Genomic DNA, 12,613 nt, shown 5'->3' with positions numbered 1-12,613 from the left:
TTTGCACTTATGAACTCAAACTTTTTTTCAAAAAATCAGTCTCTCTGAGTAGTATCTTGCACAAAAATTTGGAACAAAACCGAGCAAAACCCGAATTTTAATTCAATTAAAACATGCTTTTTTGGGGGTAAAAAGAGCAACAAAAAATTTTTTCAAACTGGGGAAAGCCGCCCTGGGCTCAATTTTGCTCCGAACTTAGTGCCGTTTTTTGCTCCACCGTGGGGCAAAATATTTCTAGTAGGATTTCAAATATTAGAACATAAAGTCAAACGGCTCTGGAGTTATTAATGAAAACGAAGTGTGACATTTTTTCGCAAGCCAAAAAAACGCGAAATAACGCGAAAAAGGGGCGGAGTCGCCACACTCGGCATTTATTAGAGGCTGCTTGGCAGATTTTTATCCAAAATTAATATAGAAATGTAGAAAAAGGTTTGTTCTATCTGAAAATAATATTTATTTTTGTTGAAAAGCTTCAAAAAAGCCTTCAATAGTACCTAAAAGTTGCCGTTTCCCGAAAAAATTCCGTTAAAAGTTTGTCGAACAGCGACGAATTTCAGCCACTAGATGAAGCTTTTTTGAAGCTTTTCTACGGAAATAAATATCATTTTCAGATTGAGTAAACTTTTTTTACACCTTTTTTTTGTGAACAGCTATGCATTTCCCCTATTTTTTTTAGAAAGTTTCTCCTCGAAACCACGAGTGAGCAACTGATGCTCTTCTCTAGATTCAAATGCACTCGAATAAAACCCAGGCGGTCTACTACCCGGACTCTGTGAACCATCTTGTCATGAATCACTTGCACCGCACCCGACCCACTAACCCACTATGAGAACATGACAATTGCATGTGGTCGTTGACATAAAATGACAGAATGGAATTGAGAAGAAGGGGAATATTTTTGAATTTTGATTTGAAACCTCAATAACTATGTGGTCCAAGAAGTAAAAACAAGTTTGCGGATCCAGGCAAAAAAATGGTTGATTATAGTCCTCAAACATGTCATAAATCTTTTGAGGCGAGTAGAACCGGTAACCTTGATTATAGGATATAAGAATAGGTACACAAAGAACAAGTGGTCACCCCCTAGATCACCTTGAAATCTAAATCCTATGTCATGCAATCAAAACGGTGAAAAAAAAATGTGGGCAGCATCTTGTAATAGGGCCACGTTCTCGAGGTCATATAAAATCACCGCCAAGAGAGCTGAATAATGCTCAAATGGGAATAAAAACAGTACTAAACGAGAGAAAGTTGTGGGACTGGGGTGCTGGCTGGCTGAATCACGAAGGTTCGGGGTCGAGAGAGAGGGAAAAAGAGAACACGAAGAAGAAGAAAAAAAAGCTGAGAGAAAACAAAGAAGAGGTAAATGTTAGATATGTCGTTAGGTGAGCAATATAGGGCGGTTCTGTTCGATTGTATTAGACGTGATGGGAGGAGTAGAAGTCTATAGTACTGTACGATGTGATGTTTAAAAAATTGGCAAAAAAATTGATGTGGCGATCGATTTTTTGATGTTTTTCAGGGAAAATTGAAAATCGAAAAACAAATTTTTTTTTGATTTTTCGATTTTCCAAAAATCGAAAAAACAATTTTATGAAAATTAACTATGCATAAAATATGATTTTTTCAAATCTAATTTTGTTTATATTGATCAGGAAAAAAACATTTAAAAACATTTTCTAAAAAGAAGAACAATTACAAAATTTTAAAGCAAGTTTTTGAAAAATAGAAAAAAATTTCCATCGCTAAATCCGAAAAAAAACGAAAAACGAAAGTTTTTGATTTTTTTAAATCAAAAAACAAGAAATTTTCGCTTTTTTGTATTTCTTTCAAAAATCGAAAAATCGAAAAAATTTTCGAAATATCGCTAAATCTGAAAAAAAAACGAAAAACGAAAGTTTTCGATTTTTCGATTTAAAAAAATCAAAAAGGATGAAATTTTCGCTTTTTTGTATTTCTTTCAAAAATCGAAAAATTCAAAAAATTTTCGTTATTCAATTTTTTGAAAAATCGAAAAACCGACACCCTTTGTTGGAATGGGATTGTGTGGAAAGTTTACAGAAAAATTTATATTTTCTATTTCAAACTTTTGAATCAAAACATTTTTGCCCCAGTTCCACCGAAAACCCCAAATGAAAAAAGCTATTGGTACAATTTCTAGGCTACCTAACTACCTACTCAAAAAATAATCCAATAAAGTCGCAACTACCAGAAACCTGTCACTTAGACCGCCCATTCTTTTGTTACCACTTTGAAAGTAAAATGAAAATACATAGATAGCATAGGAAACATGCTGATAAGCGCGAAAAGTGATTCAAACACAAACACAGAGTAGTAAATACAATAGTAATAGTAGTAGAAGTAATGCGATTGTGAGAGCAGAAATTTGATTGGGGTGCTCGAAATTTGAAAAGCGCATGATCTTGGAAATGGAAATTTTGAAGAACATCATATCATATATATATATATATATATATATATATATATATATATATATATATATATATAATAATTGAAAATGATTCTCTAACTACATTTATTTATAGTGCCAGATATATTTCTGAAAAAATCCAAGAACGTAATAGAACAATACTTAAATTTATCAAACTCTACTCAAATGGTCGTGTAAAAATTGAAGTTTTTTTTTTAATTGTTAAGATTATTCAGTGAGTTATCGAATCAAACGCTGACAGAATTGCCACTGAAAAAAACATTGTCATTTAATTTTTTTTAAAGTAAACTTAAATGTATTTATAGACTGCTCAAGGAGCTCGAAAATTGAAAAATTATTTTTTTAATCATAGCTTTTTTTGTTTTTTTTAGAATTAATGGAGAAAAGATTTTTGCCACTTTCTTTTTTGTCCAAAAATGAAAATAAGGTACTAATCTATTTGAAAATATAAGAAACTTGGAACCCAAAAAATTCAAACCGGAACCTAAAATCATAAAGTGTGAAGTGCCCTATTCAACAATTGATACAACAAAAGCTGATAGGCAAACATGGTTCGTGCCAGCCACCAACTTTGAACCACCTTACCCCGTGTGCGTTCGTCTTTGAGACCGTTGTTCCATCAGCGATAATGGCTGATTGTGATAGGCATGATAATGGCCAATGGAACCGAGTGACTTGACTTGAAATTTGAAATCTAAGGAGATTTCATTTAATAGATTGTTTATTTGATAAGGAATCATTTATAAAAGGGAAAAGCTCGGTTTTTTCAAAATCAAAATCTTGAAATAATTATTTCTGATATATTCTTTTAATCAAGATGTTTAAAAAATAAACCAGGTTAATCGAATATATTTCAGTTTAATGTTAACTGTAGTTATTGCTACCTTATAACATTAGAAATTTAAAACCCTCTTTCTCAATGACAAATTTGAATTTGATTACTGTAGAAATTTCCCATTTGAATTTAAAAAAATGTTGTGAGAAATTGTATCGCATCTACAAAAAGCAACAACCCTCGAATGTAGTTTTTTTCCTAAAAAAAACAAATTGGAATAGTAATTTGAAATTTAAAATTTGCACAACAAACTTGATAAGAGCAATTCAAATTGGTGTCTAGAAACAGTAGGTGGGAAGAACAAAGAGACTGACAGGGAAAATAGGCAAAATTTGGTGTTTGGGTTTGGCGTTGGCGGCAGTGATGAGATTCACAGGAAATGGTGTTGGGGGAGCTTGATTAGATAAAAAATATGAGGTGGCGAAAAATTCAAAAATTAATCAGTTTGAATCCTAAAAATTTCCCAAACGGCCTTTTTTTTATTATAAAGCAAGAAAAATTATTTTCGAAAACTATATGTATTAAGCAAAACAATTTGCAACATATATTTTTGGTTATTTTAGATTTTTGCACCTTACAAAAAAACCTAATTTCCAGGCAAAGTTTTGGCAAACTGCCAAAAATTTGAAAAATATGTTCTTTTGAGGAAAACCATATTAGATAAAAATATGAGGTGGCAAAAAATTCAAAAATTGATCAGTTTGAAACCTAAACATTTCCTAAACTTCCTTCTTTAATTTAGTTAAATGTTAGGTAACTTTAAAAAATATGTGAAATCAATAAAATGGCTCATAGGTCCGAATGTGCGCGGGGTCGGTTACATAACAGTTCACTCTCACATTCCTTTGTTTCTCGTCTCTCCTGTTATCCCATGCTCTTTCGGACATCTGACCTCTTGTTTTTTGCCACTCATCGAGATTACGGGTTGACTCGAGAGGTAGATGAGGACCGCATTCTATCGATTCTCAAAGATTTCCAGATCTGATGCACCTACACATTGCCCCTTGGATAACTTTGAAAATTTAGAGAATTTGAAATGGAAGTGGTGGCAACATTTTTAATTTAAAAATTTTAACAAAAAAACGACATCACTCACTCACTTAATTTCTTTGATTTTTCCGCTTTTCTCTATTATATTCATTTTTTATTTTACATTTTACATTTTCTGTAAAATTTTTAAACATATTGTTTGAGGATACCACGGACAGTAGGTAGGCATTTTTGGGGTCCAAATGGAAAATTTAGCAATAAAATTTATTTTGGAAAAATTAAAAAAATTAAAACATATTTTCTTTGTTGTTTTAGATTTTTGTGCCCTGAAAACTCCCCGTTTCAAATGAATAGTTCCTAATAAGTAAAATTTATATATATTTTTGCAACCACACCCTATCCCTCTCATTCCAAACTTCAATTTCAAATCAATTTTCAAATGTTATACTGACGCTGCCATGGTAACAATTTACCTTTTTTGTTCCCCCCGGGAGCAGTTTGTTTGTCGTCAGCTCCAAAGGTGCTCATTAAAGGGTGTCATAGGAAAATAGTACGGGAAACGGAGAGATCATAGAGAAAGATCTTTACCATCTGCCTGGTACTAATGAGAGGGGTTTTATGAGAAAAGTAGGAAAACGAGAGATTTGAAAACGAGAATTTGAATTTGAGCCGGAAAAAAACAGGAAAATATGTTATGAAAAAAGTAAACAAGACCGCTGTGACTGGGATGTATGTTTGCATTGTATACTTACAGAATTCAAAAAAAAACAAAAAAAACCTTGTTGTGTTCTGATTCTCCATTTTCAGGAAAATTTCAAAAATGTCTTTGAGTATAAAAGAAAAAAAAATTAAATTGTTTAATTTGTGCAGCAATATGCAAAAAAAAACACAAAAAGTATTCTGAGCCGGTCAACAAAAAACAATATATAAATGTCTAATACCTGCCAATGCAATTATCAGTATTCTAGGAGGTTGGTAACAAGAATTGACGCAACATCAATAAATAGGAAAAAACGAGTTTGAATGTAGTTGCGCAACATCTTCCCAAACACGGCACAGGCTAGGGCAACTGATAGTTGTGATAACTTTGCTAGGGACAGTCTTGAAGGAACCCTGTATCTTATCAGAAAAATGTTGTCATGAGAAGAATTATTATTCTATTTGAATTGTGTTTTGGAGGTTGGAGTAATGCATTTCGTTAAAAATTTTCCCGGACCATTATTTATTCCAGCTATTTAAAAGTTAATCGAAAAGCTCCCCACCTAGCATGTATGCTCTAAAAATTAGTATGGAAATACGAGGAACATCCGATTAATTTTTAAAATTTTTTTTGCAAAAACTAGAAAAATAGTGGGTGCCGCAGTAAATTTTCAATTGATTTTGAATTGGCAGACTGAAATATAACCATTTTAAAAAAATTTGAAAAACATGGGCTTTTGAGGAAATCCAAAGCAATGGGGCATGTTCCGACCCCTACAAATAATACAAATACAAATACAAATAAAAATACATACAAATAATTAAATCAAAATTACATTATAAAAAATGTAGGTTTTTTTTGATCGACTTCCAAAATTATGAGTGGCAAAAACTGAGTAATTGTCACTTTTTGACTGTAAATTTAAAAAAAATTCAAAAAAAAATTTGAAAAGTTTTATTCTGATTTTCTGTCATTTTGGGACCATAGGAGTAGTTTCTAATAATTTATCTGCTGGAGCTACTCTACCTTTAAAGGCTAATTAAAGTAAACTGGCAGATTATTTAAAAAAATGACATTTTACATAATGTAGAAGCAACTTTTGAATTTTGAAAATCAAAATGAATCCGGTAAACAATGAGCAAAAAGGAAATAAATGAGGCGGTAATCGGACCGCCTGTTGCTCCGGTTGTTTTGGTGTCCACACCTCGCGTAACGCGTCCGGAGAGGTGGTGCCGGGCGGCACCGCCTGAATATATAAACACAGGCGGGGACCATAAAGATGGAAAAGCTCGCCGAGCTGTTAATGATCATGCAATTGAAATTTGGAGATCTCAAGAAGACTATAGAAAAGAAAAAACTTTCGCAACTTAAAGTTCTATGTGTCAAATTTTATAAAAATTTTTAGAAACCGTATTTTATATATTTAAAAAAAACCACACCAGAAAACACCGTCCTGAAACCTTTATACTACATTTACACTAGGTTTCGCCTTCACTTTTAGCTCAGCATCACGTTTTATGATTCAGAAATTTACCAAAAGCTCAATTAAACTTGTAAAGATTTTTTCATCACTACAACTAAACACTAAATATGAGAAAAATTACTGAATTGTATTCTCTGGGATTTCACACAACTTTCTAGAATGAATTTCGTATCAACATCAATTTGGGCATGATTTTCAATTTTCTTTATTTGAACGAAAAATTTAATTAAAGGGCCGATGCCGAAGTGCATCAGATCTAGGAATCTTTTTGTTCTTTTAATTTTCAATGTGCATTGTGTCTTTTAAATTAAAATTTTACAAATTTAATGCTAAAATTTTTTTAAACAATTTAGATTGTTTAAAAAAAATTTCTTTTCAAATTTTCAAAATATTTTTGTCAAACTTTTGTTTCCTAAATTTTCAGGCTCACACAATTTCTATTCTTTATTAAGGTGAAAAAGGTGAAAAAACCAAAAACTCAGTTGATTCGAATCCTGAAAATATACGAACAAATTTTTTCTCACTATCGTTCTCTTTCATTTCGGGAAAAAAAAATTTCAGAATTTCGTTGATCAAGTCGGTTTTATTTTTGAGTTATTTCTAAGATCTTTATGTTTTCAAATCGTGTAATTCGAATCTGAAATTGTAGTCTTTCTTATGATCAAAACATTCAAAATTTAATAGAGCTTGTTTTATTATAATAATAGCTCATTCAAAACAAGTTTTTTTTTCTATTTAAAAATGAGTAATATAAGTTTGCAGTGGGATTTTATTTTTTGTTAAAAAATAAATTTTTTTGTGATATTTTATTTGAACAACTTGTTTTCCGAATATAGTGCATCCGAGAATTGTAGGAAAGCGTGTTTTGGTACAAAGAAAAAGTTTGTAATTATTCAGAAGTAAAAAAGGATGTGAGAAAAAGTGGGCGCTGCTTTAGGAAACGTAATTTTTTGAGATTTGTTTTTTAGTTTTTTATTCGTGAATTTCTAAAATTTTTTTTTCACTTTTTAGATTTTAATGTTTTCAGATGCAACGCTGGAATCAAATATTCATAGCCTCACACAAATCAATATTCATATTGCTTGGGATGTTCGGAAATATTCACCTGATATACATAATTCTGACGACTTCCAGTTTCAGAAGTAAAGCATGTGAGTAGGTTAAAATTCACAACTAACAAACAAATCATTTTTTCAATCGTGCCTATTTCCTTTAAAAAAAATAGTTCACCATCTGAAAATTTCATTTTTAACTCTAGTTCATCTAGTGCATTTAACTCTATGCGTGATTATATTTGAAGAAGAATTCCAACTAGGCAAATTACTGAAAAGTTTAGTATGTTACAGTTTGCTTTAAAAATACTATCTTTCTTTTAAAAAACTGCCGTAACATTGAAGCTTCAGCAGATTGTCTGCAATCTAGAAACGCATCGGGACCTAAAATATCAAATACATTTCCATTTTCAGCATATCTACAATGCATTCAAAGCTTTGCTCAAGTGTTTTGTATTTTGAACAGCTGTATAGATGTTTATCTAATGCTAACCGATAGTGTTATCCTACGTCAAACTTGTTTCAATATAACATTCTCAACTGTTTTTTGTTATTGTGTTCAGTCAACAATTATGTTTTTCATTTTATTGGATATTCTGATATTAGTAGTATTCCCAGTGGCCCATAGAAATACTGGAACCTTGAAATATGTGCTGATTATGTCAACTATACCGTTTATCTGGGGCGCTGCTGTAGTGACAATCGGGTACCAGGCTGAGGAAAATCCAACTTTACATTTATGCAATTATTTTATAGGTATATCTGTAAAAGTATGAAAGTATGAAACAATTGAAATTTTCAGCTCTACAGCGCCCTCTTCGAAGAGTTTTAGCAAGTGCGACAGTTATTTCAAATACATTCAGTCTGGTCGTTTTTGTGATTTTGATCTCAATTTTTTGGAAAAAAGGTAACAATTCTAATCATCACTATTAGACAATGACCAAGGGGTGGACGGTAACAGATTTTTCCTGACAAATCGGCAAAAATGGAAAAAGGCCGGAATTGAAATCACACGCAAATTACCAATTTGCCGAACTTAAACCGGAAAATCGGCATTTTCCGAAAATTTTCGGCAAATTGACAAATCGCCGAAACTGTAATTTCCGGCAAATCAGTAAGTGGCCGAAATTGAGTACTTCCGGCAAATTGCCGGAACTGAAATTTACGACAAATCAGCAAGTTGTTAGAATTGAATAATTCCGGCAAATCGGCAAGGCGACAAATTGTCGATTTGCTGGAAAAACGGCAATTACCGAAAATTTTCAGCAAATTGTGGTTTTGCCCAATTCTCTTTTGGGAAACTTCAGAATTTCCATTTTAATTGGCAAAACTGTACGTATCCTTGATCTTGAAAAGTGAGAAAAAACGCGAAAAAGTTGTCAAAAAGGCACAGTGTTTCCGCCTTATAAAAAAGTCTCTCAAAAAATTTCCGGCAAATTGATTTTCGGCAAACGGTAAATTATCCATTTGCCGAAAATCAATAATTCTGGCAAATCGGCAAATTGTCTGAAATGAGCATTTCCGGCTAATCGGCAAACCGGCAATTTTTTGATTTGCCGAATTTGTCGACAAAACATATTTGCCGAACGGCAATTGCCGCGACCCCCCCCCCCCCCCCAGAAATAACCTCTCATCAGAGCAAAAACTAAAGCCCAAATTTCAGGAAAAACTAGCAATGAAAGCTCAAAAACAATGCGACATTTAAAGTTCTCAGCTATAATATTTATTATTTCCAACTATTTAAGCGTTTTTGTCATCAACGCATTTATACTTTATGGTTATGCCGGTGACGAATTAAATGGAGTCATTGGAAACATCGTGAGTTTTTTCTGACAGCTTCAAGCTTGATCAGATTATTTTAATTTTCAGTCAATTTTCTCGATGATATCATTCACTCATACATTCTATACAATAATATGGCGATCAAAAGATTATCGAAAACGATTTTTTCGAATGTACTGTACAGCCTACGGACCTTCTGTTACAATGGTGGTTCCAACCGCTCTCAAGAATACACCGCCAAGTGATAATTGACAATTATTTTTGACAACTTTTTGAATAAATGTAACACCATAATTTACAGTGTAAAGCTAGATTTGAACTTGAGACTTCTAGATTGCTAACGGATTTCCGATGGGTAGGCTTTCACGGCGGCCGACAATTTTCGAGTTTAGCAACTCACTTTAAATTTGTATGATTAAGTATAGTGAGTGGCCAAACTCGGAAATTGTCGGCCGCCGTGAAAACTTACCCATCGGAAAATTCAATATGCCAGCTCTATTCCGGAATGTGTCCAAAAAATGCCAATTTTTTCCCGCAAAGCATCGATAATCTTATTGAATATCTCATAAAACATACATAGATAGCTGTTTTTGTCTTTGTATTTTATTGCCTTTAAATTTAATTTTTTTTTTCTGTAAGACATCACGCTGATTACAATTTTTTGGAATTTCAGACATTGTTGTACATATCATTTTAAATTTTAAAAATAAATCACTCTCCAAAATATCAGTATATTGGTGTTAAAATCCCCAATGTTTTTGATAATAAATACAGTTCATACAAAGATATGCGAGTGTTGATAACCCGTTGTTCGTTGATTTATCCAAGTTTCTACGAGTAATCCTTGAACTTCTGAAGCATAACGATCCACAAGCCAACCACACAAGACATTATGCATCCATTCATTATCCAAAGAGGTTGCAGACCAAGAAGCGTGTAGATGTATCTTTAAAAACATCGCAGTCTGGGATGAAAATGAAGACTATCAACTTACGATGCGTAGGTCGGTGTGATGACCATCATGATGTCGTCCAAGATAACAGCAGCTCCTTGCATGACGCTCTGAAAAATATGATGTTCTGTCTATTATAATTAAAATTAATTATTTTTTTTCTAGGTAGGAATACTTTGATTATGCAAATTATCGCAACTATGATGTTTAATACTAACCTGGTCTATATTTCCCAAAATCTTTGAGTAAATTGTATCCAGAGAAATAGCTGATGATGGCATGGTCATTCCGAATACAAATACCATACAACATAGGAACAAGATTGGTTGTGGAGCAATTCCTCCCTCACACCACGAGTACTTGTCCGGATCACAACCGGTATTATCTGTGGCGTTGTACATTGCAACTTCCACTCCAATAGATTTATACGGGTAGGTCACAATGTAGAGCATCGTGAACAGCGAGATAGAGAACAGGTAAATGAAGCGTGGTTGAACTCTGAAAATGAAATTATTTGTTCAAATATTAAACTAATATACGCACATGGTTCCGAGCTTGCAAAACATGAAGCTTCCAATTACAAACATTGACAGAAGTCCTGAACCGCCCATCAGGAAGGAGGTGATTCTGACGGTCTCGATTCCAGTCCATCCGTATTGGACCATCATGAGAATCGGTAGAAGTCTGGAAATAGATGCAACTGGGGGGGGGGGGGGGGGGGTCTCAGGATAATGCTGAGACTCACGTTCCGATGGATCTTGCGGTCATAGTCTTTCCGCATTTGGCAATCCACACAACGAAAACTAAAATCCAATCAATATTTGCTTTTTTGATCTTCTGGATTCTCATCTTCAATCCTTCCAGCTCAAAAATCGATGGCTTCTTTGCTGAACATAGGTCGTTTTACAAAATTAGTTTTTTGTTTTGCAAAACCTCTACTTACGCTTCTTGGTTTTTGGTTTTCTTGGGAGTTCCTTCATTCCAAAAACAATTATTGCAATTGAGATGAAATTGGTAGAGTTTGCAATCCAAATTGGTGCGGAATAAACGTGGAATTTCACATGAGGGATGATAGTGAATCCAGGGTATGGGATTGTTGTGAAGGCCATTTGAATTACTGAATTTTTGCAATTTATCGAACAATCGAGCACTCAAAATACTTACATGGACCACAGATAATGGACAGGGTCATAGAAAGAGACATTGCTGCAAACGCCTTTGATCTGTCCTTTGGCATAGAGACAGCTGCGATATAGGCTCGGAGAATGGAAGGAGAACTGCCTGAGATATCAAAAAGAATGTAGCAGAACATCATTAGGTATCGTCTTCCAGTTGGTAAATATTCGATGCATAGATAAATAAAGCATGCAACCATTGCAATGATTCGTCCCGCAATAAGGGGCCATCTGAAAGTTGGTGATTTGAAAGTCAACGTAGTAAATTTTCATACTTACTTTACAGTTTTATACTTGAAACTCCAAACTGCAAAAATCAAAACAAAAAGAGCATGAGCCGCTTTTGAAGCTGAACTGGCAATTCCAAAAAATTTCACAGTGGCATCAGGGTCGATTTCTCTCATGTATGGCCATTCGCTCATATGAACAGCAGTTCCTTCAATTGCGCCCAGGAAAGAAACAACCGCAGTGATGTAGATCAGTCGCCAGTTAGTTTCCTCGGCATCTTCGTCGGCCAACGAGAAGCATTCTGTAACCAGAAAGTGAGCATGGAGCATGTTTTAAAGCATTTTTAAGACACTATTTAATTCTTGTATTAATAGTAAATGTTCAAAATTATCTAGTTTTGATGCTGAATTTTTTAAAATTTTATCTTGCTACTTTTTAACATTTTTGAGATCAGATTTGAACAATTTAAAAATTTAAACAAAAGGTTCACTTCGAATTAATAAATAACAACAGATTTTGGAAAATTGAGAAAACAATTTTTATTGCAAAAAATTTCTTACCTTCTTTAGCATCCAGAGAACTATCCGATTCATCTTTTTCCAAGCTGGTCGGTCCAGAAGTTATTCGAAAAACGGGATCCACTGATTTCTCACTGTCCGCAACTTTCTGCTTCATCGTGATGCGGCGACAGGTTTAAGAAACCGAAACTGAGATTGTGGTAGACTTCTAAAGAAGGAGGTACTTTTGAAAGTTTGGATAACGGTTTGGTGTTGAACTCCTTGTGAGCACGAAAGCTTCCGCGCAGCGAAGTTGTTGCGGAAAGGGAAGGAAAGAAAGTAAACATGAGGTGAAAGTGATGTTATTAGAAACGCAAAAAGGAAAAGCACCTATTATTTTATCTGTTCGTCTCTCTGCGTAAAAGCGTTGGTTCAATGAAACATGTTCGACAAATAGACAGTGTGTA

General features: G+C 33.6%; 2 protein-coding genes and 2 non-coding genes across 5 annotated transcripts; 2 read left to right on the top strand and 2 right to left on the bottom strand.

Annotated features, from left to right (window-relative positions):
- Window positions 1-2,444: 2,444 nt before the first annotated feature.
- On the bottom strand, window positions 2,445-2,511 carry F52F10.7. Its single transcript, NR_068609.1, has one exon. It is a non-coding gene; the product is annotated as an Unclassified non-coding RNA F52F10.7 (non-coding RNA).
- Window positions 2,445-2,511, top strand: F52F10.9. Its single transcript, NR_068610.1, has one exon. It is a non-coding gene; the product is annotated as an Unclassified non-coding RNA F52F10.9 (non-coding RNA).
- A 4,974-nt stretch (window positions 2,512-7,485) lies between these two features.
- Window positions 7,486-9,582, top strand: srsx-8 (G_PROTEIN_RECEP_F1_2 domain-containing protein). 2 transcript variants are annotated; one of them, NM_071043.5, is made up of 5 exons: window positions 7,486-7,611; window positions 7,927-8,268; window positions 8,315-8,419; window positions 9,176-9,330; window positions 9,382-9,582. In NM_071043.5, exons 1-5 carry the CDS (start codon window positions 7,488-7,490, stop codon window positions 9,544-9,546), a joined length of 891 nt encoding a protein of 296 aa, NP_503444.4. In that variant the 5' UTR covers window positions 7,486-7,487; the 3' UTR covers window positions 9,547-9,582. The 2 variants fall into 2 exon arrangements, 1 of the variants encoding a protein (NP_503444.4); NR_132502.1 differs by having other exon boundaries at window positions 7,488-7,611; window positions 9,258-9,330; window positions 9,382-9,546.
- Window positions 9,583-9,875: 293 nt separating this feature from the next.
- F52F10.2 (MFS domain-containing protein) lies at window positions 9,876-12,447 on the bottom strand. The gene is made up of 9 exons (NM_071042.4): window positions 12,210-12,447; window positions 11,701-11,950; window positions 11,411-11,652; window positions 11,190-11,363; window positions 10,992-11,133; window positions 10,790-10,930; window positions 10,465-10,744; window positions 10,289-10,356; window positions 9,876-10,240 (listed from the first exon to the last, which is right to left on the bottom strand). The coding sequence occupies exons 1-9, from the start codon at window positions 12,322-12,324 to the stop codon at window positions 10,126-10,128; spliced, it is 1,527 nt and encodes a 508-aa protein (NP_503443.1). The 5' UTR covers window positions 12,325-12,447; the 3' UTR covers window positions 9,876-10,125.
- Between the last annotated feature and the right edge of the window lie 166 nt (window positions 12,448-12,613).

This window comes from Caenorhabditis elegans, chromosome V, assembly GCF_000002985.6.
Source record: "Caenorhabditis elegans chromosome V".
NCBI classification, from domain to species: Eukaryota; Metazoa; Nematoda; class Chromadorea; order Rhabditida; family Rhabditidae; genus Caenorhabditis; species Caenorhabditis elegans.
The sequence above is the reverse complement of the archived record's forward strand: the minus strand, read 5'-3'. Positions and strand labels throughout refer to the sequence as shown.